The following is a 23,150-nucleotide window of genomic DNA, read 5'->3' as shown; positions in this document are numbered from 1 at the left end:
AAATATTTAAAAGATAAAAATTAAAATTACAAAAGATTATGTAAAAGTAGAAATCAAAGGAAATAATGATTTGTAAATTTGTAGAAATAAAAAAACAATTGTAATGGTAAATGTTGCCAAATAAAGTAAAATTTTATTAGAAATATTTAAACCGCGCATAGCGCGGCCAAATTCATGAGTTCAAATTATATGTTTAAACAAAATATTAACTTCATCTCATACAATTTCGTATCATGCTCTCTAATCATATGGCCAAACGGGCCTTAGTATATCCCTTATTTAATTTTAATTTTAATTTTAGGCGAATATATAAATATATTAACTGTACAAATTGAAGAGGGTACTACCGAAGCGGGAATTTAGAAACACAAAAAACAAAATCATGGCGGAAGAAACCCTAGATGACAGCCTGAGTGACTTGCCGGACTCACTTCTGCTTCAGATTCTTTCCCTTTTGCCGACAAAGGAAGCATTCACAACATGTATTCTCTCTAAAAGGTGGCAGTATCTCTGGACTTCACTTGATTCGGAACTTTGTTCACTCAGGTTGGTGATGTTTGTCCCTGCATAGTCAAACAGGGATGCTTTTGCTTAGTGTTGCAAGTTATTAAAATCACATGATCTTTCTCAAAAAAGTTAGAGCCTTTGTTTTCTCAGATTGAATTTTAGCAGACAGTTTCAGAATGTAAACATTATATATACAATGGAGAACCTTTATGCGAATTTCACCTACCAATCTGGACAAATTACAGAAACTTGTGGGGACTTTTGTACCTTTCTGCTATCCTTTGTCAGCTTTGGAACTGTGTTATTTCCTTTATCTTACCCGGAACTAGAATTTTTGTTAGATTTTGTAACAACCAAATAAAAAAGTAATGTATCAGTCTTCATAGCACCACAAGGTGAAAAAAGGTACCACGAATAAGTAGAAAGATTTGGCTGATGAAAGATTAATTTCATAATGCTATACTTCAATTAAAGAACGATCCAGTAAAAAGAGAATTCCTCTTTACATAACAAAATATAAATAACTTTCTTAGCTTACCCTCTTTAGAAAAGCTAAGGAACATGCTTTTTTATTTATTTATCTCTTAGGGCTTGTTTGGTAGGGAATAAAAATGAGTAATTTCAGTTTCTTGTTTATTTATGCTATTTGGTAGATAAGAATTTTTTTTTTAATCTCAAGACTATTTATACATCATAGTTTAGAAAAATACTATAGAATGATAGTCGAAGATTAGAAGCAGCTTAAAATATTAATTATAAGCGCTTTAAAGTCGAATTAAATTTTATAATAATAGACCTTCAATTTTAAGAAAAATCATAATTACTAATATGATTCATGTTTTGTATGTCGACATAATTGAATTTTAAGTAGTAGAACAAAAGTACTCCTACATGTAATTTTTTATTTTTTTTAAAAAGTTCATTTTTTATATTTATAAAAAGAGTAGGTGAGAGTTTGAAAATTAAAACTTGGTTATTGAAATTGATAAAACATCCATCCATACCAAACACACCCTTAAACAAACACATAAATCAAGATTTTTGCTATTTATAAATATCATTGGAAGAAACTTTCCATAGTTTTCATTCCTCCGATACCGAGATAGATGTTCATCATAAAATGCAAAAGAAAATAAAATAGCCTTTATAGCCACAACTGTTCATCCTTTACCGAATGGACTATAAAAGTAAATAGAGAATGCCTAAACGGCAACACACAAAGAAATGCAAAAGTAAATAAAATAGCCTTTACGGCCACAACCATTCATCCTCCACCGGATGAACTATGATGGCCTTTATGGCAACAGTCATCCATCCTCTATAACCGGATGAACTTTAATTTGAAACTAAACTGATCATTTGGGGGTTGCCAGTGACATTATCTCAATTGCAGCTTGCTTCAACCTTTCTTCCACTGTGAATGCTTCCGAGAATTGAGCTATGCCACTTCCACCTTTTGCCTGAATATACATTGTTTAAACATGTTTCTAGATCAAACAATAATAATATACTCAATAAAATCTAAAGAGAGTAATATATATGTACACACGTTATCCATATTATCTTGTAAAAGTACAAAGATTGTATATTAACTTAGAAATTTTCGAGGTGTTTAACATAAATATACAATCTTTCTACTTTTACAAAATAATATGGATAACGTGTGTACATATATATTACTCTCTTTAGATTTTATTGAGTATATTATTATTGCTTGGTTCTAAAAACATGTTTGATCAATGTATATTTAGGCAAAAGGTGGAAGTGACATAGCTCAATTCTCGGAAGCATTCACAGTGGAAGAAAGGTTGATAAGGGCTGCAATTGAGATAATGTCACTGGCAACCCCAAAATGATTAGTTTAGTTTCAAATTAAAGTTCATCTGGTTATAAAGGATGGACGGTTGTTGCCGTAAAGGCCATCATAGTTCATCCGGTGGAGGATGAACGGTTGTGGCCGTAAAAGCTATTTTATTTACTTTTGCATTTCTTTGTGTGTCGCCTTTTAGGTATTCTCTATTTACTTTTATAGTTCATCCGATAAAGGATGAACAATTGTGGCCGTAAAGACTATTTTATTTTCTTTTGCATTTTATGATGAACGTCTATCTCTGTATCGGAGGAATGAAAACTATGGAAAGTTTCTTCCAATGATATTTATAAATAGCAAAAATCTTGGTTTGTGTTTGCTTTAAGGGTGTGTTTGGTATGGATGTTTATCAATTCCAAGAATCAAGTTTTAATTTTCCAATTCTCACCTACTGTTTTTATAAATATAAAAAAAGAACTTTTTAAAAATAAAATAAAANAGGTATTCTCTATTTACTTTTATAGTTCATCCGATAAAGGATGAACAATTGTGGCCGTAAAGACTATTTTATTTTCTTTTGCATTTTATGATGAACGTCTATCTCCGTATCGGAGGAATGAAAACTATGGAAAGTTTCTTCCAATGATATTTATAAATAGCAAAAACCTTGGTTTGTGTTTGCTTTAAGGGTGTGTTTGGTATGGATGTTTATCAATTCTAAGAACCAAGTTTTAATTTTCCAACTCTCACCTACTGTTTTTATAAATATAAAAAACGAACTTTTTAAAAAAAAAATAAAATTATATTGTAGGAGTACTTCAGTTCTACTTAAAATTCAAATATGTCGAGATACAAAACATGAATCATATTTGTAATTATGATTTTTCTTAAAATTGAAGGCCTATTATTATAAAATTTAAAGCGCTTATGATTAATATTTTGAGCTGCTCCTAATCCTCGACTATCATTCTATAGTATTTTTCTAAATTATGATGTATAAATAGTCTTGAGATTAAAAAAAAATTCTTACCTACCAAATAACATAAAAAAGCAAGAAACTGAAATTACTCATTTTTACTCCCTACCAAACAAGCCCTAAGAGATAAATAAAAAAAAATCATGTTCCTTAGCTTTTCTAAAGAGGCTAAGCTAAGAAAGTTATTTATATTTTGTTATGTAAAGAGGAATTCTCTTTATAGTGGATCATTCTTTAATTGAAGTATAGCATTATGAAATTAATCTTTCTACTTATTCTTGTGCCTCTTTTTTCATCTTGCGGTGCTATGAAGACTGATACATTAGTTGTTTATTTGGTTAGTATTTAGTTTAAGATTAGTGTTTCAATTACTGGCCCAACATTTAATTCTTTGCTGTGAAGTGCTTTCCCCATTGTTTACTAGTTTCATTGGGATTATTGCACCAGGTTCTATGCATATGGCAGTTCAAAGGACTGCCAATTCCAGAATTGGAATGCAAAAATCTAGTGCTGGAGTTGCATTTGGAAAAGTTTAGTTTGTATGGGGCAGCTGGCCTTTTGCGAGCCTCACCTCTTGTGGAGACACTCAACTTAGAAATAGACAATCAGCCTGTAACTTTCTGGAACTTCTTCTTTTCTTCTTACATCTATTCATTTAATGAAGTTTTAACAACCTCTCTTCCCCCTCCCCGCAAATTGTTTTTGAAGGATAACTCAAATATATCCCTTAATTATCACTAAGAAGCTTTGCTTTTGTCATTGTAAAGCTATACTTTAATATGGTTGGTTTTGTTGCTTTCTTTGTGGCAAAGGCACTCTGAAACAAAAGGGATTGTTGCACTATCATTCTTTTATTACAGATACCTATGCCACAAATAGTTATGATACACAATCATTTTCCAAGCACCATTCATGTCTGTTAGTTTTGAAATTTTTCTGCACCAGATATACTGTGAAAATAATATTTTTAGGCTGGCTTGTATTTAGTCCTGACTATATTCTTTTTCTCCAGTTTGATGATTCCAGGTGCTATTTTGAGAGAAAATATTTGGTCAAAGGTGATAGTATTGATTTGCAGAGTTATAATTCAAGCTCTGTGTTTCCCAACCTAAAGAATGTTGAGATCGTCATCTCCTCTGGGATGTGCATGAAAGAGCATCTCAACTGGGAATATATCAGGAAGCTTTTCAAACTTTCAAACTTTTTGTTAAAGAATGCAGTGGTTTTGGAGAAGTTCATTATCGTTTCAAAAAGACGAAGGTGTGAGATTTGTGGAATCAAGTGTGTCCCGATTTTTATCGCGATTGGCGCTAGTGATCTGAGATCCTCTGCTGAATTTGTGATTACCTATCAAGAGTGAGCTTTCTATAACTAGACTACAAGTATTTTTGTCTCAGGATACAAAAAGTTTTCCCTTATATTAAGTTTTTGATCAACTTCACGCAATCGCTAATCTTAAACTTCGCTATGCTGTTAATTATTGTTCTTTTGAAACTTACTGTTATGGTATATCAAGTGGTATAGTAGCTTGGTTTCTCATGAAGTTTTGGTTTGTTACATTTTAGATATTGTGCATGTGCATTGCGAGTTTCTTTTAAGTTGTAATTAAATGTTTCTTCCTTGCTTTGTCAATAGCATCAAACTTTGATTGCGAAATGGTTCTCTCATAGGCTCTTTACTTGGAAGAAAGAGGTCTACATTGTTTGTCTACCTCAAATAATTTTAACAGTCTGTAATTGAGGCTTACAATGCTGTTGATTTTTTTTAGTAGAAGTTTAGGTCATTATTAGGCTAAATCTTTTACCAATTTTTATCCTTCCGTTAATGCGTCTGCTAGAAAATTCAGAGCAAGTCATTTCCATCACCACCAGAAAGTTGTCCCCCGCCCCTCTTGTCTCATTTTTTCTGCTGATTCAGGTTATAACTTTATCATTTGTTTGTCACTTGGCATATGGCTTGGACGTCTTTGGATTTACATTCCTGCTGTCACAACCTTTCTTGTATCTCTCTCTTTATCTTCGTTACCAATGGATGGGAATTATAATTGTGTTGTCCTCCAAATCCTGTCTTTTCTGACCTACTTTGTTGACAAAATGGATGCACTATGGCCAATAAAGTGAATTTAATTTTTCGTGAGTGACAACTGTGATCTTAATGACAATAATCTAGGCTTCTTTCATAACATTGTTTATGTGATCTGTTCTTTGAGCATCACCAACTAGAAAAGCTACCTCAGGGAAAAAGAAAAAGGAACTGGCTCAGTTTTGCTGTTAAAAAATTGTGGAACATTTTATAGTTTATTCTGATCCTCTTTGTCTATTTACTGAATCTTTCTTTACCTGTTCAGCATTGAGAAAATTGCATCTAGTAGAAAGTCCCTTATTTCTCATATATTGTCATAGCGTGAAAGCCTCTAAAGAGCATAACTTTGGAGGATATGGTGATAGGGGATGCCGAAATTGTGAACTTACTGTCAGTCTGCCCTGCTTTGTAAACTATTTAATTTCATAAGGTTGGGGATTTTTTATAGCCTGGAAATTAATTCTTTCAAAGTTGAAAGCCTGAAATTGGAAGGTTATTGGATGGATGATGATGGAAGTGAAAGTGATAGTTCCTTGGAAATTTTTGCCCCAAATCTTCATTATTTGAAGCTTTCACATGATTTGCATGATTTCACGTGTAGGCTTGTAGATGTATCCTCTGTGATTAAAGCTACGGATAATCCTTGTCAAGATTCTGATGATGAGGAAGACAGTTGCAGTGATTATTTTCAAGATTCTGATGATGAGGAAGACAGTTTCAGTGATTATTATTATCATGATTCTGATGATGATGAGGATAATTTTGATCAAGATTCTGATGATGATGAGGATAATACTGATCAAGATTCTGATGATGATGAGGAAGACGAGCCGTGATTATCATCAAGGTTTTAAGACCCTCATCCAAGATTACCTTCAAAAGCTGAGTTGTGCAACCGAGTTAACATTCAGCACTTGTTCACCCAGGTTTGTGATGTTTGTCATTAGTACCCTGCATATCCAAACAGGGATGCTTTTGCTTAGTTGTACATAACTTGGTGCTGTCAAGTTATTAAATTACATGTCCTTGCTAAAAAACTAGAGTCCTTATTTTTTCGGATTTATTCTAGCAGACAGTTTCAGAATGTTAACATTATCAGATTTAGTCATTTTCAATCCTCACCAGAATGTTCTCATATTTTCCACTGAGTCAGAATGTTAGGAAGTCTTTTGATTTACATTCCTGTCATCACAACCTTGCTTATATTTCTCTCTTTTTCTTCGGTACCAATGAATTGTTAGTTTTCTTGTGTTGCCTCTCAAATCATGTCTTTCTTTGACCTACTTAGGTGAAAACGTTGATAAACGATAACCAGGATAGTGAATCTAATTGTTCATGAGTGACGAGTGATGACAATAATCCAGGCTTCTTTCATAATATCTTTTTTGCTATCTGTTATGGAGCATCATCAACTAGAAAAATCACCTCAGGGAAAAAGAAAAAAATAGTTGGAAACTATTGTGGCAGTCTATGTTTCTCACTCTCCAAAATGCTGCCACACTTGTGTTGGATCCTCTAATAATGCACTAGTTTTGGACCCGAAAAACAGCTTTCAAGAGTTCAAGCAACATAGGCGGCAATACCATCTTTTCAAACCAGATAGCAAGAGAAGATCTAGCTATTTCTTAAAGCTATAATCTCTTTTTCCCTTCTTCTAATTTTCGACGTTTTTTTCACTTCGTCTGTCTGATATAATCACTCCTTCAAAGAGAACAAGCTAGCCATTTCTCCAAGCATCTTTCATGGAGTATACACTTACAAGTTGCAGTTTTCTCCCTTTATCAAATTGAACAGAAGTGAATGGATGACATTGTGAGTGAAATACCAATAGTTGATTGACTTTTGAATCATAAAACAAAGAAAATAACTTCTTTACTCGGATTTGCTTCCATTCAAATTCCTAACTTCTGTACTGTGGCAATTTGTTTCCATTCAAATTCCCAACTTCTTTATTAGGATTTGCACATGCAGGCATAGATCGGCAACATTGGCTCTCTAATCAGAACAATGCTTTTACCCCCACATGGTTTTACAAAAAGAGGTCAGATACTAAGGGATGATAATTTCATACTTGCTTTAATTGTGTTCTATAAGATTTCCCAAAAAGAATTTAAATTAATACTCCTTCTGTCCAACAATACTATTTTGAGATGTTCAAGTCCAACAACACTTGTCCATTTTATGAAATCAATAAATAATTTTACACTTAGTTCCTAATTTACTTTTATCATTAATTATAGTCATTTTCCTATTACATTTTTCAAGACATACTATTTATTATATTTAAAGAATGATATCGTAAAATTACCCTTCTATTTATAATTTTTTAAAAACTATGATAGTGGACAAGTACGATTAAACAACGGGAGGTAGTATTAATTACATAGTATAATTCACACTATTAACATTCTTGAACGATGCCACAATTGGACAAAATCTGATTTTTAACAATTGGAGTCGAGAATACAAACTTCATATCATCATATCTTCCTAAAAAAGTAGCAAGTAAAACTTTACGACCATGTCAAGAAGCAAATAAACTCCAATAAACTTCCCAGTTATACACAGTTTATAAAAATATTCTTTCTATATTCCAAAAAAGTCACAACATTTATATAGCAGCCAGAAGTTTTTTTTTTGTTGTTGTTGATGACCATGGTGTCCTGGCCAGTTTTCCGCACCTCGACTAATTCCACGGGATACCTGCCACCCCCACTAGCAACGGATACCAGGTAGCTTTCGCGCACTTGTGGCTCATAAAAAATTTCTGGATCCCACTCCATATATTGTCAACGTTGTCTTTTAGTCTTTCATGCAAATTTGTTCAAAGAAGTGCAGTGTATGAAAAAGAAGACCTAGTAAGTTTGACAACGAAATCATAGAATGATCTTTAATGAATTTGTATCTGTAAGTGTAGGAAAGAAACATGCAAAGAATTTGCAGTACCCCACAAATTTCTATTTGTTCGAGTATGTAAATAAATTGCAAATACGATCCTGAAATTTGTGGAACCTTCAAGTAAAAAAATAAACTTATATTAGCAATTGATTTAGCTGATTCTGCCTCATTATTAGTTCACTTGACACAATACACATTTCAAAACAATAAAATGCATGGCACTGTAAGGCAATGCATAATTTTCATAATATAGAACGTTATAATTATTTTCACTTTATTACCAAAAAGATAGGCTAAAAGTAGAAAATTTTAGTTGAAAGATTCAGTCTTTCAAAGGTTTCTTAACTGGGAATGGCTTGATTTTCAAATAATTTGTGGGATATGATCAGTTTGCACTGGAAGAAATAATTACCAAAATTTTAGGCTAAAAGTAGAAATTTAAGTTAAGCTGTTGATGCAAGTTACACAAATGTTTTTCCTTTAACCCTGGATTAGATTATTAAGCTAATTCCTAAAATACCATATTTTGTAATTTGAGGATGACATTTCTTGATATAAAGAATCCATGGCAGAAGATATGATGCTAGAGTACTGCCTGTCCCATTTATCATCTTTCCTAACCATTGCTTATAATTTTTTTTTAAAATGATTGTGGGCAGCTTTTGCGCACCTCGATTAATTTCACGGGATACTTGCTAGGATAACTGTATCCACCAAGGCTAGGGTAGATGAGAAGAATCAAGTAGGTGTTTTTGTCTCCATTGAGTTTTGAACTTGAGACCTCAGAGTTCTCAACAAGTTCATTGACCAATATTTTCCTCCTCATATACTACTACTACTATTAACAACTTCCTGCATTTCTCCCCTTCAATTATTTAGCAACCCAACTCCAAACTTCCTGCCATGTTGCTCCATTGTAGGACCATTGCATCCAGCTAAGCACTTTGTGCCATAGTCCCCTTGTGACTCCACATTCAAAGAACAGATGGTCATTAGTTTCAGGCATAGTTGGACAAAATACACACTTGTTATATATCCACTGTCATTCTCCATTGCAGTAGTTTGTCTTTGGTTCGTACCATTTCATGTAATATCAGCCACCAGTATGAACATATGTTTAGGTTCAGTCATATTATAACATGTTATGTTCCTCCACACTATATTACTGATACATCCTCTCAGTTTTTTTATAAGTTCTAGTGATCTGAAATTTACCCTTATGAAGTCTGAACAATCTCTGATCTCTTGTTGTCCCCAATATTTCCTCATGTTAAGAATCTTCCTTAACCATCCAAGAAGCTGGACAAGGAATTTTCATGTTGTCTAATCTTTGCTTCTTTATGTAATATGTATGAACTCAGGTAATCCATAACTTCCGTTTATTCTGGCTTAGCGCCCACAAAAGTTTACATAAAGCAGCCTGGTTCCACACTTTCATTTGTATGACGTTGAGACCACCAGCTCCTTTTGGCAAACAAATCTTTTCCCATGCAACTAGTGCTCTTTTTGTAATCACAGGTGACCCTGTCCATAGGTAACTGCTTCAATCATTTTAATCACCTTCTGAGGGATTAGGAATAATTGCGACCAGTAGGCCTGCACTCCAAATAGAACAGCTCTAATTAGTTGAAGTCTTCCTCCATAAGATAATCCCCCTAGCCATCCAGTTTGTAACTCGAGCTGTTATCTTCTCAACCGAAGGCTTACATTGCATTACTGTAAGTCTTTTGGAAGATATATAGTCGCACCCCTAAATATTTGAATGGTAGGTCTCCTTTCTCAAATCCTAGTACATTAAGTATATCTTGCATAGTTTCCTGTTGGATCCCTCCAAAATACATTTGAGTTTTTTTTTCACGTAAACTTTCAGCAATGAAGCTGCTGAAAACATGTGAAACTTTTCTAGTTGTAGCTGCATTGACTTCACATAGTGAAACATAATTTTCAATGCAAAATTCATGAACTGAACTTTCTCTTAGCTAATAATCAGGTTGTCTCAGTGTCGTCAACTCACCTGCTGTCCTGGAGCTGGACACACCATGTAGAATCTTATTTCCTATAAGAGATTTTATCAAACGTATCATAAAATCATACATATGAATGTAAAAGAGAAAATTTGGCTCCGTGAAAAAGCTAGCACTTCTCTTTCAACCCAACTCAAACAGCTGATGCTCAAAAAACAGAGCTCCATTGAAAATGTATGGCTATTAGATAGAAAAAAAAAGTGTAATACCATTGAACGTAAGGCGAAAATTTAGAGTCAGTATGTCAAGGACTTGCAAACAATCAACAAAACTGACCAATATTGTTTTGCTGTATCAAAATTTCAATGTATTAAGAAAGTTGTTCCACAACCCCTTGTAAGCTGTCCCAGATAACTAAATTCTACCTGAAGAATGGAGATCTTGAGCAAATGAAACAGTTAGATCTAATAAGATATTTTTATTATGAACTTAGTGTCAAATACAAAGATTTAATAGCACAATAAGCCTCAATCTGCTAAAAATTATTAAGGTAAACAAACAAGAAAAAGTCAAAAAGAGAAACGTTTCACAATTAAGGACCTTGATGCTACTACTGACAAAGTAGCAGTACGGTTGGAAAACTATACATCTACAATTTTCCCTCTCTTTTTATCGGTCATATGAGCTGAGGGTTCGCCTAGCTAAGGATCACACTATCTGCTATATCAGTCTACAGAAAGCTAAGCCATCTCAAGCAATGTCGTAGAATCTCTAAAGCCTATCGGCTTCAAAACCCAAGTCTAAGGCAATCACTAGCCTACACCTAGGCTAAGGCCAATAACAAGCTACCAATAACAACAACAACAACAATACAAAAACTATGAGGCAAGACAAAAATACACAACAATACTAGGCATGCTTGAGCACTCGATAAAATACCCGAAACACGCCTAAGGCATGAAGTCTAATAAGTAAACAAGATTCAACTACAAACCCAACCCAATTCTAGCTATTCTACCTGAACTCACATTTACAAGCTCAATCTAAAGACCGGTAAGTCATAGCCTACCTCAATGTAAACGGCGTGCGCTGTAAATTTACAATTTCAGAGCTTTGCTCTTTCGAACGACCTTCGATCGGTGTTATACTACCAATAATACGATCACAACGTCAATATATATGTTTAGACACCAAATTCGTAACAATTAGATACGGGCTCAAAATTGAGTCAAAAATGGAATTGTGGAATCCGCATCGGAAATCCTGAAATTCACTCTGTCAATGGATCCTAATTAGCTTATTGCACTTGTGCCCCAAAATGTGCACAATTCAAGCTCGGAAACAGAACTTGCAAGGAAACGAAATAAAAACGACATTAAAGAGACTTGGACAGTCCTTAAGGACAAGAAATATAAATCAAAAGATGATTCACGACTATCTTTATTTAAAAGACCAGTCAAAATACTCATTGCGATTGAAACCTCTAGATAAAATGACCACCTCGATCGTGGAGGTCAAACTTTGCGATTGCGCTTACAAAAAATGGTCAACCTTATGAAATGTCCATCACGATCGCAGACTAGAGGCCACGCAACCGAGAGGTCAGGTGCAGTCCCCACCGCAATTGCGGAGGTTTCATCGCGATTGTGATGAAGGATTTTACTGGCACCAGATGTTGATGCATCAGCTAGAACTCAAGTTCACAAATTCCTTGATGGGGTGCTTGAGATTCATTCGGAATCTCATGCACATAAATGAACTATGCTGCCCCACTAAATTCGACATTCCAGACTCAAAGGAGACATCGAAACTTCCAACCGAGATCTTATCAATGAAAAGTGGTCCCACACCCAATTACCTCCGTTTCAATTCAAATTCCATTAGGTAGTTCAGAATGAGCTCGAAAGCCTCAGGATTCGCTCCAAAGGTTCTTCTAACCAAACTCGATGTTTAAGAGCTAACACGGCCGTCATAATTGTATTTTGAGGTTGTCGACCTAATGTTTTGACCGAAGTCAATCATTAAAGTTTCAAAAGCTCCAAAACATTGAAACATGCACAAAAACCAAACGAATGACCATGTGACCAAACTGTCAATCTCAACAAGTCATAAATGACTTGGGGTCGCTATAAAAACTCTCTAAACACCGAAAAAGATGCAATAAAGAGAAAATAACCTGGAGGGTTATTACATTGTAGTTGATTGAGTTTGGGGTCTTGTGTTAATTGATAATTAATGAACGACATCGATAAAGGTTCTGCATATATTAGATTAAAATCTATATTTGGTTGATATGATTGAATGTTCTTAATTGTTTTAGTAAAAGGTATAAATTAAATCATATTTTATGTTTTCCTAAAAACCATAAAAATGAAACCGTAAAAAAAAAAACTTCCTTTCCTAATTTATGTGACACTTTTCATTTTTTTGAGAGTTAAATAATTTAAGTTTGACGAAAAATTTACGTGTGAAGAAGGCGACGTGCAGTTATAGTAGTTATCATGTGGTCATGTGTAAAGTAGATAAAAGTAAATAATAAGATGGAGGACAAGTTGTAATGCCGAGCCATTATTTTTTGCAGATGCAAGAAGCTTGAGAAAAATGTGGTAAGAGCAAATAAAATAAAATTTTGATATTTCAATTGTTTTCCATTTAGCTATATATAGTTTTTAAAGGCATGTAAAAGGGGGATTTCAATATTTGATGTGTTAGTTGTCCTATTTATCTGACAATATTATAGCATCTAGAATTTGTAACGTGATAGCTAGAGCTGTCAAAAAGGGTTGGCCCAACTCCATCGGGCCCAAGCCTCGAGGGCCAAGGAATTTGAAGGGCTAGGGCGGGCCGACCCTTCATTTGGTAGGGCCTGAAAATGCTCAACTCAACCCAACCCTAGAAGGGCNAATAATAAGATGGAGGACAAGTTGTAATGCCGAGCCATTTTTTTTGCAGATGCAAGAAGCTTAGAGAAAAATTTGGTAAGAGCAAATAAAATAAATTTTTGATATTTCAATTGTTTTCCATTTAGCTATATATAGTTTTTAAAGGCATGTAAAAGGGGGATTTCAATATTTGATGTGTTAGTTGTCCTATTTATCTGCCAATATTATAGCATCTAGAATTTGTATTGTGATAGCTAGAGCTGTCAAAAAGGGTCGGCCCAGCCCTATCGGGCCCAAGCCTCGAGGGCCAAGGAATTTGAAGGGCTAGGATGGGCCGACCCTTCATTTGGTAGGGCCTGGAAATGCTCAACTCAACCCAACCCTAGAAGGGCCGAGGGCTGGGGCGGGATAGCCCTTATGCTTTTTTTTTTAAATTTTTTTTTCTTTTCAAACTTATAATTCTATAACATCAAAAAAATCAGAAGATTTTCAAATCAAATATGACAAACAATGATGTTGTTTCAATAACACTAACAAAAAATCTAGTGTAATTAGCATCTATCTCGCATACTGAATATACGAGTGAGATAAGAGAATGACAAGCAAGATAGGAGGGAGGCGAGGGCGCGAGATTTGTATATGTATCCTAGATACATGCGAATCTACTTGGATAGAGTGTATCTAGAACAAATTAACCCAATTTTGAGTCCATATATTTCGAGATACTATCTGGGTATGAAGATTTATAATATTACAACATAGCCTGTATTCAAATAATTAGATTATATACTACTGAAATTATTGTAAATTACTCTTATATAAAAAGTTTTGGCCCATGGGCTGACCCGGTCCAACCCCGATCAAGCCTCAAGGGCCAAGGGCTTATATGGACCGGGCTTATAAGCCCTAATTTTAAATGGGCTTGAAAAATTTTATCCCAACCCTACCCCAATAACGGGTAGGGTTGGGCCGGCCCCATGGGCTAAACCCATTTTGACGGCTCTAGTGATAGCAGTATTATAATATCTTGAATATCGCTAGAATAAAAGAATGCTCAGATTTACTAGCTTATATGAGATTATTAAGGAAGCAAACAATTGTTAAAATATTTAATAATCACCTTTAAATTGTCAATCACAATGTCTTTTAATTATGTCCTTTTTTTATTTCTAACTTTTCTCTTTGACTAAAATTAAAATAAAAAGTGAGTATAAGAGAGACCAATCATATCTTAACCATACACTTGACATGCATATCACTCTATCACGATAAAAATGACAATGTTAATTTCTCCTTGTAATAACTAAAATCATTACACTTTTCACTAAATATCTTTAAAAATCAACATATAAACTTCCTCAGTCTTATTTTATAAGGCATTGTTTGATTGAATACCGCTCTTGATGTTTACTTGATTTAAATATTTATATCATTACTAAAAATATTAAAATAATTATTAATTATTTAATTTGATGGAAAAAACATTACATTATATGAATATACTTAAAAGTTATAATCAACTACCGACAAAATAATAATATTTTAGTAAAATATAATAACATTTGGGACGTCCCAGTTAAAAGAAATAAAAAGTTGATTATAACTTGGAACAAATAAACAATACTTATATTGATTGCAGACAAAGTTAGGCTTTGTATGGAACAATAGTGACAAAAAGACTAGCAACCAATAAGATATTGATCATCAATATATCATTGTGTATAGAGATATGGAGGGGAATAAATATTTATTAATCCTTAATTAAATTTCTTAAATTCGAGCTTCGGAAATGGAGTCACCTTTGGTGGCACAAATCATGAGTTGCAGGGTGACAAGGCAGGCAGGGGAAAATATAACACGAAAAGCTAGATTCATCTAAACCTAGTAATTTTATTGTGAAGTTTTATGTGTAAAAAGATCACTAAAATCACAATAAATAATAACCCTGGACTCATACTTTTAATTTACAAATAAAATAGGTTCAATATTAAGAATTTTAAAAATTGAACCAACAAAACATAAATCCTAGATCCATCTCTAAAAATAGATATCTGACACCTGATGAGAAAAAAAGACTAGCACAATCTACAGAAATAGCATAAGAAAAATATAACTACATTGCAAATTCAGATATTGAGAAAATTGGACGCTCACACTTGAAAGATTTATCATATTTTTAGAGAGTTGAAAAAAATGGTATCAGTCAGTTAACAAGTACAACACTCTATTGAGGTGTATTTATGGAACAAAATATTCAATCGGCACTTTAAAATATGATAATTCATCCTTTAAATCATACTCTTGAAATGTGATGGAAGAAAGTGGTTACTATTACTATAAATTATTAAAAAAAACTAAGAAGGAAGAGTTGCCAAATAATGTTGTTTTAGTTATTGCATTAATTTTTAACATAATTAGTTGTTACTTTTAGAATGAATTTGAAATAAATTTACTTGCTAAATTATTTTTTAATAGATCATGCAATATTGAGAAGACATTATATAAAGGAAAAAATGTTACCATCAGAAAACACACGTGCATTAGAAGAGAAAATTGATCAAAAAGTACGATATTTGCAATCATTCATCTGGCCTTTTGAGATATGTGATAATGTGGAATTTCTGCATTTATGTTTAAAAATAATAAAATGATCTTTAAGTTATTTCTATTATTTGGATATTAGTTGAGAATCTATATATATATATATATATATATATATATATATATATATATAAAACTGGATATTAGACATGCTATGTGGCGCTTTCTGAGGCCAAGAAACCTATTTATCTATTTTCTTTTTCTTTTTTGAATATTTTTTATATATTATTCCTATCAGATAATTATTTTCTCCATCTAATTAAACACCTAATGATAAAAGTAACTACATTAATTATCCTCTCCCAATTAACAGCCCTTGCCTTTTTCATTGTAACAACCAATTATGACACCTCAATTGGCCTTCTTTCAAAACCCAAACATTTAGCTGATTAATTTGATAAACGTCTACCCTTTCATTTTCGACTAATAATGATTATTGTATTTAATTGTAATATAAAATTATCCGTTTTTAAAAAAGTAGTATTTAATTGTTTGTATACATTTTGGAAATAAAAAATTTGCAAGGTCTCTATTCAAAATTGAAATTCACAGCAATCTATATATATATAAAGCTAGATAAAAAAGAAGTGATGTGGCACCTCTCAATGGTCAAGGATCCTATTTATTTATTTTTTGTGATTTTTTTTTATTTTTTTCTATTTTTTTAATTATTGTATTTTATAAAATCATTTCTTTAATTCATACATCTTCAATTACATAAAACCTCTTAATTAATTTAATAATATTTATAACTCCAAACCTTTCATATTCTTAACCTTCAAATTATTTAATATATAAATTTATAACTCTTCAAAAGCACACTTATAAAAACCTATTTGAGACATATCTGATAATTATTTTATTTTCATTTTTCTTATTTTTCATCTTTTGTCTCTTTGGTTGGTTAATTTTTTGTCTTGATATGATTTTGCAGGACAAAGATCTATAATGAAGAATATTAGACATTCTTGCATAGTTTGATTTTATAAGGTAAAATAATTTGACATGCATAATATAACTATCACTTTTTTCTATTGTAATTATGTTTTAATTATTTTTTTGGATTCTTGATCATACGAATCAAGATTATTATTATTTTAGAAAAAATGATTTGATTTTTTCTCTTTGTAGTTTCTAGAGAATATTAATGTTAGACATTCTTGGATAGTTTGATAATGATTTGACATGCATGTTTAATATAATTATCACATTTTTATTGCAATTATACATTTAATATTACTTCTTTTGGATTCTTGATGAAACAAATAATGAATTTTTTTTTTAGAAAAAATGATTTGATATTTCTCTTTTGCTTCTCTTTGTAGTGTTTGGAGATTTTTTTTTGTTGTTGCTTATTTTGTAGTTTCTAGAGAATCTGATTATTTTTACTTTCTTCCTTTCTTTATAGTTTTTGGAGAATTGAATTATATTATGTTGATTACATGTTCCTTCTTTCTTCTTTAACTCATAACTAAATATTCTTTAAAGTTTTTACTTGATTAGTTAACTTTATTTTTTTGTTGTTTTTTGTTGTTATTGTAAAGTTAACTTACCGGATTTTCAGGTCTGGATATTTTTGAAAATAAATGTAGAAAAAGGAGTTAACATATCCATATATGCTACTCAAGAAAGTATGTAGATACAATTTTATAGTTATGTGGATCAAGTTTTTATTTATTATAATGAATAGAACATGGGAATGTAAAGTGAATTAATTTTAAAAATATAGTTTAATTCATAGAAAAAAAGATGATAATTAACATGTTGAGTAAAGAAGAAAGAAACGGTAAATATAAAAAACTCTAATTATATCTTATTTATGAAATTTTATAATGAACAAATGAAAAGACAATTTAAATAAATGAAAAGAGACTAATGGCTAAATTAAAAATGATAATTAACATGTTGAGTAAAGAAGAAACGGTAAATATTAATCTCAATAAATTCATCAAATGAGCATATAAATATACTACTAAGAAGAAGGTTATGCAAATTATGAGGTAAATGTCTTTGTGATTGTTGGGTTTTATGAGTATGTAATTGTTATATTATATATGTCTAATATTTAAATAGTGAAGTACTGCAAGATTGTGTTATATGTAATTCTTTTTTCTATAGATAATATTATTCTAAAATGATGTGTCGATTTTTTTGGTAAAAAACTGTTGATTCTTGAAAGTATATATCTATCTAATATAATAATTATTGACACTAAAACGGTGAGGTGTTTTCTCTCTTTATTTTGACATATTTTGTTTTTGTTTTTTCTTCCTACTATTTATTGAACTTATTGTAAAAATAATTATTTAAATAACTTTAATTTTGATTGTCCTTTCATTACTCCAATTACGTTACAAATAAATTCAAAGTTATATTCTTAATCCTCTTAATTACTAAGTATAACTTTTCATTCTTAGGAATTTATTGTATATTGAACGTAATATTTATTTGAATATAGGCCAAGCAAACTAGAAAAATTGGAAATTTGTACCTATCATTTTTTTCAATCTTTTTTGTATAGTTAATTCTCTCTTTTGTTCTATTTTTTTATAATTAATTTCAAATGTATTTTTTTCTTACCTTCTTGTGTCTTCTAATTTCAAATTTTTATTTATTTATTAGTGATCTTGATTGAAAATTTTTTAGGGTTGGTGAACAGATGAAAATTAAAAAATAAATAGTAATGAAGTTAACAAAGAAGAGGAAGAAGTAGGAACTAAAAAATATTGATGTGAAAAACTAAGTAACTCCAATTAAAGAGTATATACCTTGTAGACAACATAAAATAATAATTGTAACAAAATATTGGTATATTTTATCCTTTTCTTCGTTTTATGCTATTTCTTCTTATTTTCCTCTTTTAGTCTTTTAAATCTAATTTTATTTAAAAAGATGAAAAATGTGAATCTTATGAAGCATAAATGTTGAGATATCATACTAAAAATATTTTTAAGAATTTCATTCAAAAAGATAAAAAATGTGAATATTATGAAGCATAAATGTTGAGATATCATACTAAAAATATTTTTAAGAAGCAAACCATGTAAAAAGAAAAAATAGTGATCATATCTCAGCTCAAATTCACAGAAATGTAGAGAAATCATTCTAAAAATTATAATTTAGAAAAGGGTCACAAAAAAGAGGAAAAAATGATCACATCTCAAATTAAAAATCCACTAATCTTAACATTACAGTCTTTTTTCCCATTAAATTTATTTTTAATATTTAACTTTTGCAAGTTTGGATATATTGATTTCTTTTATACGTTTCATATTTGATTTAAATATTTTTCATAATTTTCGTCTATGAAATTTGTGTGATTAGTAAAAATCAATTCCCTTTTATTAAAGTACTTAATGATATGAATAGACAATTTTATTTTTATTTTTGTTTTTTTATCACCGCGCTAAGCGCATTCAAGTACACTAGTTAATAATAAAGCTTAATAAAGTCATCATGTGGGTAATTACCTAATATATATGTATATATAACTCAAAATCCCTCTAGTTTTTGGTTGCCACTATGTGCGTATTATTTTGTTTCAAAGTAACTGAATACCAAATTATAAAAGTATATATACCGTAACCTTTTGCAGTTTAATTCAATGATCTCTAATTTTAGCATCTACCGTTTTAGCCTAAAAAAACTTCGTACCAAAAGTTAGAAACTATAGCTTCTATATATAATTAATAATTAATATATAATATATTGACTAAGAAAAAATTAACATCTAACAAAGTGAAAAGCAATGTAAATTGGCTTATCAAAATAAAAAAATTAAAGAGAAAGAAAGTGCTTCACTTTATTTGATAGCTAATTTCAATTTTGTACAATTTATGAGTAGATAATAAGTGGATATTATAATATCATCCATCATAACCCATTTTTATTCACATAAAATACCGACGAGTCGAATATTTTATCCATTCACATCCAACCCATTGTCAACTCATTCATATGCGATCTAATTCGTCTGTTAGCTAGCACAAGTCATGCCACATGAATAACACCATAGTTACACATGGAGAAGTTGACAATGTTGGTTTAGAAAATTTTGGATTTTCTATCTTTATCACACTTGGAATCTCAGGATTTGAAACAACTGGTAATTTAGTCTTTGTAAAAGTTGGGATCTTAGGCTTTGGGGTAGTTGGTAGCTCACGCTTTGGAACACTTGGTTTTTCATGCATAGAGACGCTACGAGTCTCGAGCTCTGGGGTTGTTGGAATCTCAAGTTTTGAGGAATTAGAGGTCTCAGGTTTTGAGAAACTAATAGTCTCGAAATTTGGAGAACTTGGGATCTCAGACTTAGACGAACTTGGTGTCCCAGGCTTTGGGGAATTCGGTGTCTCGGGCTTTTGGGAACTAGGAGTTTCAAGTTTTGGAAAACTTTGGGTCTCAGAACTTGGGGTCTTGGGCTTTGAGAAACTTGGGGTATCAGACTTTGGGAAACTAGGTGTATTGGGCTTTGGGGAACTTGGGGTCTCAGGCTTTGGGAAATTTGGAGTTTCGGTCTTTGGGGAACTTGGATTCTCGGTCTTTGGGGAACTTGGAGTCTCGGGCTTTGGGGAACTAGGAGTTTTGAACTTTGGAGAACTTGGAGTTTCGGGCTTTGGCGAACTTGGTGTCTCAGGCTTTGAAAAGCTAGGAGTCTTAGGCTTAAAAGATCTAGGGGTCTCGGGCTTTGAGAAACTTAGAGTCTCAGATTTTGAGGAACTTGGGATCTCGACCTTTGAGAAAGTAGGAGTCTCGGGCGTTGAGAAACTTGGATTCTTAGGCTTTGGAGAACTTGGGGTCTCAGGTTTTAAAAAAGTAGGAGCTTCGGGATTTAGAGAACTTGGAGTCTCGGGTTTTGAGAAATTAGGAGTCTTAGGCTTAGAGGAACTTGGCGTCTCGAGCTTTGAGAAACTAGGAGTTTCGGGCTTTGAGAAACTAGGGGTCTCTGGCTTTGGAAAACTTGGAGTCTTAGGATTTGGAGAACTAGGGGTCTCGGGCTTTGGGGAACTTGGGGTCTGGGGCTTTGGAGAACTTGGAGTCTTAGGCTTTGAGAAACTAGGAGTCTCGGGTTTTGAGAAACTTGACTTCTCGGGCGTTTAAGAACTTGGAGCCTCGGGCTTCGAGGAACTTGGGGTCTCAGGCTTTGATAAACTTGGAGTCTTGGGCCTTGAGAAACTTGGGGTCTCAGGCTTTGAAAACCTAGGAGTCTCGGGCTTTGAGAAGCTAGGATATTTGGGTTTTGAAAAGCTAGGGGTCACAGGCTAAGAGGAACTTGGGGTCTCGGGATTTGGAGAATTTGGGATTTCAGGCTTTGAGAAAGTAGGGGTCTTAGACTTTGGGGAACTCGGAGTCTCAGGCTTTGAAAAAGTTGGAGTCTCAGGTTTTGAAAAACTAGGAGTCTCAGGTTTTGGGGAACTTGGAATCTCAGGCTTTGAAGAACTAGGAGTTTCAGACTCGGAGAAGCTAGGGGTCTCGGGCTTTGAGAAACTAGGGGTCTCAGGCTTTGAAGAACTTGGGGTCTCGAGCTTTGGAGAACTTGGGATTTCAGGCTTTTGGAAAGTTGGGGTCTCAGACTTTGAGGAACTCGGAGTCTCAGGATTTGAGAAAGTTGGTGTCTCGGGTTTAGAGAAACTAGGGGTTCCAGGCTTTGAAAAACTAGGGGCCTCAATCTTTGGAAAGTTAGGTGTCTCGGGCTTTGGAGAACTAGGAGTCTCAGGTTTTGAGAAAGTTGGAGTCTTAGATTTTGAGAAACTAGGGGTCTTTGGCATTGAAAAACTTGGGATNGGGGAACTTGGAATCTCAGGCTTTGAAGAACTAGGAGTTTCAGACTTGGAGAAGCTAGGGGTCTCGGGCTTTGAGAAACTAGGGGTCTCAGGCTTTGAAGAGCTTGGGATTTCAGGCTTTTGGAAAGTTGGGGTCTCAGACTTTGAGGAACTCGGAGTCTCAGGATTTGATAAAGTTGGTGTCTCAGGTTTAGAGAAACTAGGGGTTTCAGGCTTTGAAAAACTAGGGGCCTCGATCTTTGGAAAGTTAGGAGTCTCGGGCTTTGGAGAACTAGGAGTCTCATGTTTTGAGAAAGTTGGAGTCTTAGATTTTGAGAAACTAGGGGTCTTTGGCTTTGAAAAACTTGAGATCTCAGGCTTTGAGAAAGTAGGAGTTTCGGGATTTGAGAAAGTAGGGGTTTTGGGGTTCGGAGAAGTAGGAGTCTCAGGCTTTGAGAAACTAAGGGTCTCCGATTTTGATAAAGTAGAAGTCTCGGGGTTTGAAAAGTAGAAGTCTCAAGCTTTTGGGAACTAGGGGTCTCGGGCTTTGAGAGACTAAGGGTTTCGGGCATTGAGAAACTAGGGGTTTCGGGCTTTGAAAAAGTAGGAGTCTCAGGCTTTGAGAAAGTAGGGGTCTCTGATTTTGAGAAAATAGGGGCCTCGGGCTTTGAGAAAGTAGGAGTCTCAGGATTTTGGGAACTAAGGGTCTCGAGCTTTAAGAAACTAGGGGTTTCATGCATTGAAAAAGTAGGAGGCTCAGGTTTTGAGAAAGTAGGAGTTTCGAGCCTTGGGGAATTAGGGGTCTCGGGCTTTGAAAAACTAAGAGTCTCAGGTTTTGAGAAACTAGGGGTCTCGGGCTTTGAAAAAGTAAGGGTCTCAGGTTTTGAGAAACTAGGAGTTTCGGGTTTTGATAAACTAGGAGTTTCGAGTTTTGAGAAACTAGGAGTTTCGGGTTTTGAGAAACTAGGAGTTTCGGGATTTGAGAAACTAGGTGTCTCAGGCTTTGAGAAACTAGGAGTTTCGGGTTTTGAGAAACTAGGAGTTTCGAGCTTTGAGAAACTAGGGGTCTTAGGTTTTGAGAAACTAGGAGTCTCGTGCTTTGAGAAACTAGGGGTCTCAGATTTTGAGAAAGTAGGAGTCTTGGGATTTGAAAGACTGGGGGAATTGGAGAAACTTGGGGTAGCGGGCTTTGAAAGGCTAGGGGAATTGGAGAAACTGGGGGTAGTGGGCATTGAGAAACTTGGGGTAGTGGGTGTTGAGAAAGTAGGAGTTTGTAGAATGCGATGTGCTGTTATAGTAGTAATCATGTGGTCATGTATAAAGTAGATAAATGCAAGCAATAAGATGGAGGACAATTTGGAATGCTGAGCCATTTTTCTGCAGATGCAAGAAGCTTAGAGTAACATGTGTTAAGAGCAAATAAAGTTTTGATAATCCAATAGTTTTTCATTTAGCTATATATATATTTTTACATGCATATAAAAAGGAGGATTTCAATATTTGATACGTTAGTTGACCTATTTATCTGCAAATATTATAGTATCTAGAATTTGGCTTGTAATAGCAATATCATAGTATCTTGAATATCCCTAAAATAAAGGAATACTCAGATTTACTAGCTTATATGAGATTATTAAGGAATCAAACTTTTGTTAAATATTTACTAATCAC

The 23,150-nt window shown here is 33.2% G+C and overlaps 1 protein-coding gene, 1 long non-coding RNA gene and 1 pseudogene across 4 annotated transcripts in view; 1 reads left to right on the top strand and 2 right to left on the bottom strand.

Moving 5' to 3' along the window:
* The window catches only part of LOC125862172 (uncharacterized), a 67,664-nt gene extending 62,713 nt beyond the window's left edge, over positions 1-4,951 (bottom strand). The window contains exon 1 of the long non-coding RNA XR_007446022.1: positions 4,641-4,951. This is a non-coding gene — a long non-coding RNA (uncharacterized LOC125862172). The remainder of the gene's footprint in view (positions 1-4,640) is intronic.
* LOC125862076 (putative F-box/LRR-repeat protein At3g18150) overlaps positions 1-6,496 on the top strand; it is a 140,706-nt gene extending 134,210 nt beyond the window's left edge. Inside the window, exons 3-4 of one of the 3 annotated variants that reach the window (XM_049542074.1) lie at positions 4,306-4,649; positions 5,977-6,496. In XM_049542074.1, the coding sequence (XP_049398031.1) occupies positions 4,306-4,649; positions 5,977-6,211 (579 nt within the window). In that variant the 3' untranslated portion in view covers positions 6,212-6,496. The remainder of the gene's footprint in view (positions 1-4,305; positions 4,650-5,976) is intronic. The other 2 variants (XM_049542083.1, XM_049542066.1) reach the window with 2 other exon arrangements.
* Positions 6,497-19,700: 13,204 nt separating this feature from the next.
* Positions 19,701-22,852, bottom strand: LOC125854857 (proline-rich extensin-like protein EPR1; annotated as a pseudogene).
* Positions 22,853-23,150: the final 298 nt, after the last annotated feature.

Source organism: Solanum stenotomum, chromosome 1 (genome assembly GCF_019186545.1).
Source record: "Solanum stenotomum isolate F172 chromosome 1, ASM1918654v1, whole genome shotgun sequence".
Taxonomy (NCBI): Eukaryota; Viridiplantae; Streptophyta; class Magnoliopsida; order Solanales; family Solanaceae; genus Solanum; species Solanum stenotomum.
The sequence above is the reverse complement of the archived record's forward strand: the minus strand, read 5'-3'. Positions and strand labels throughout refer to the sequence as shown.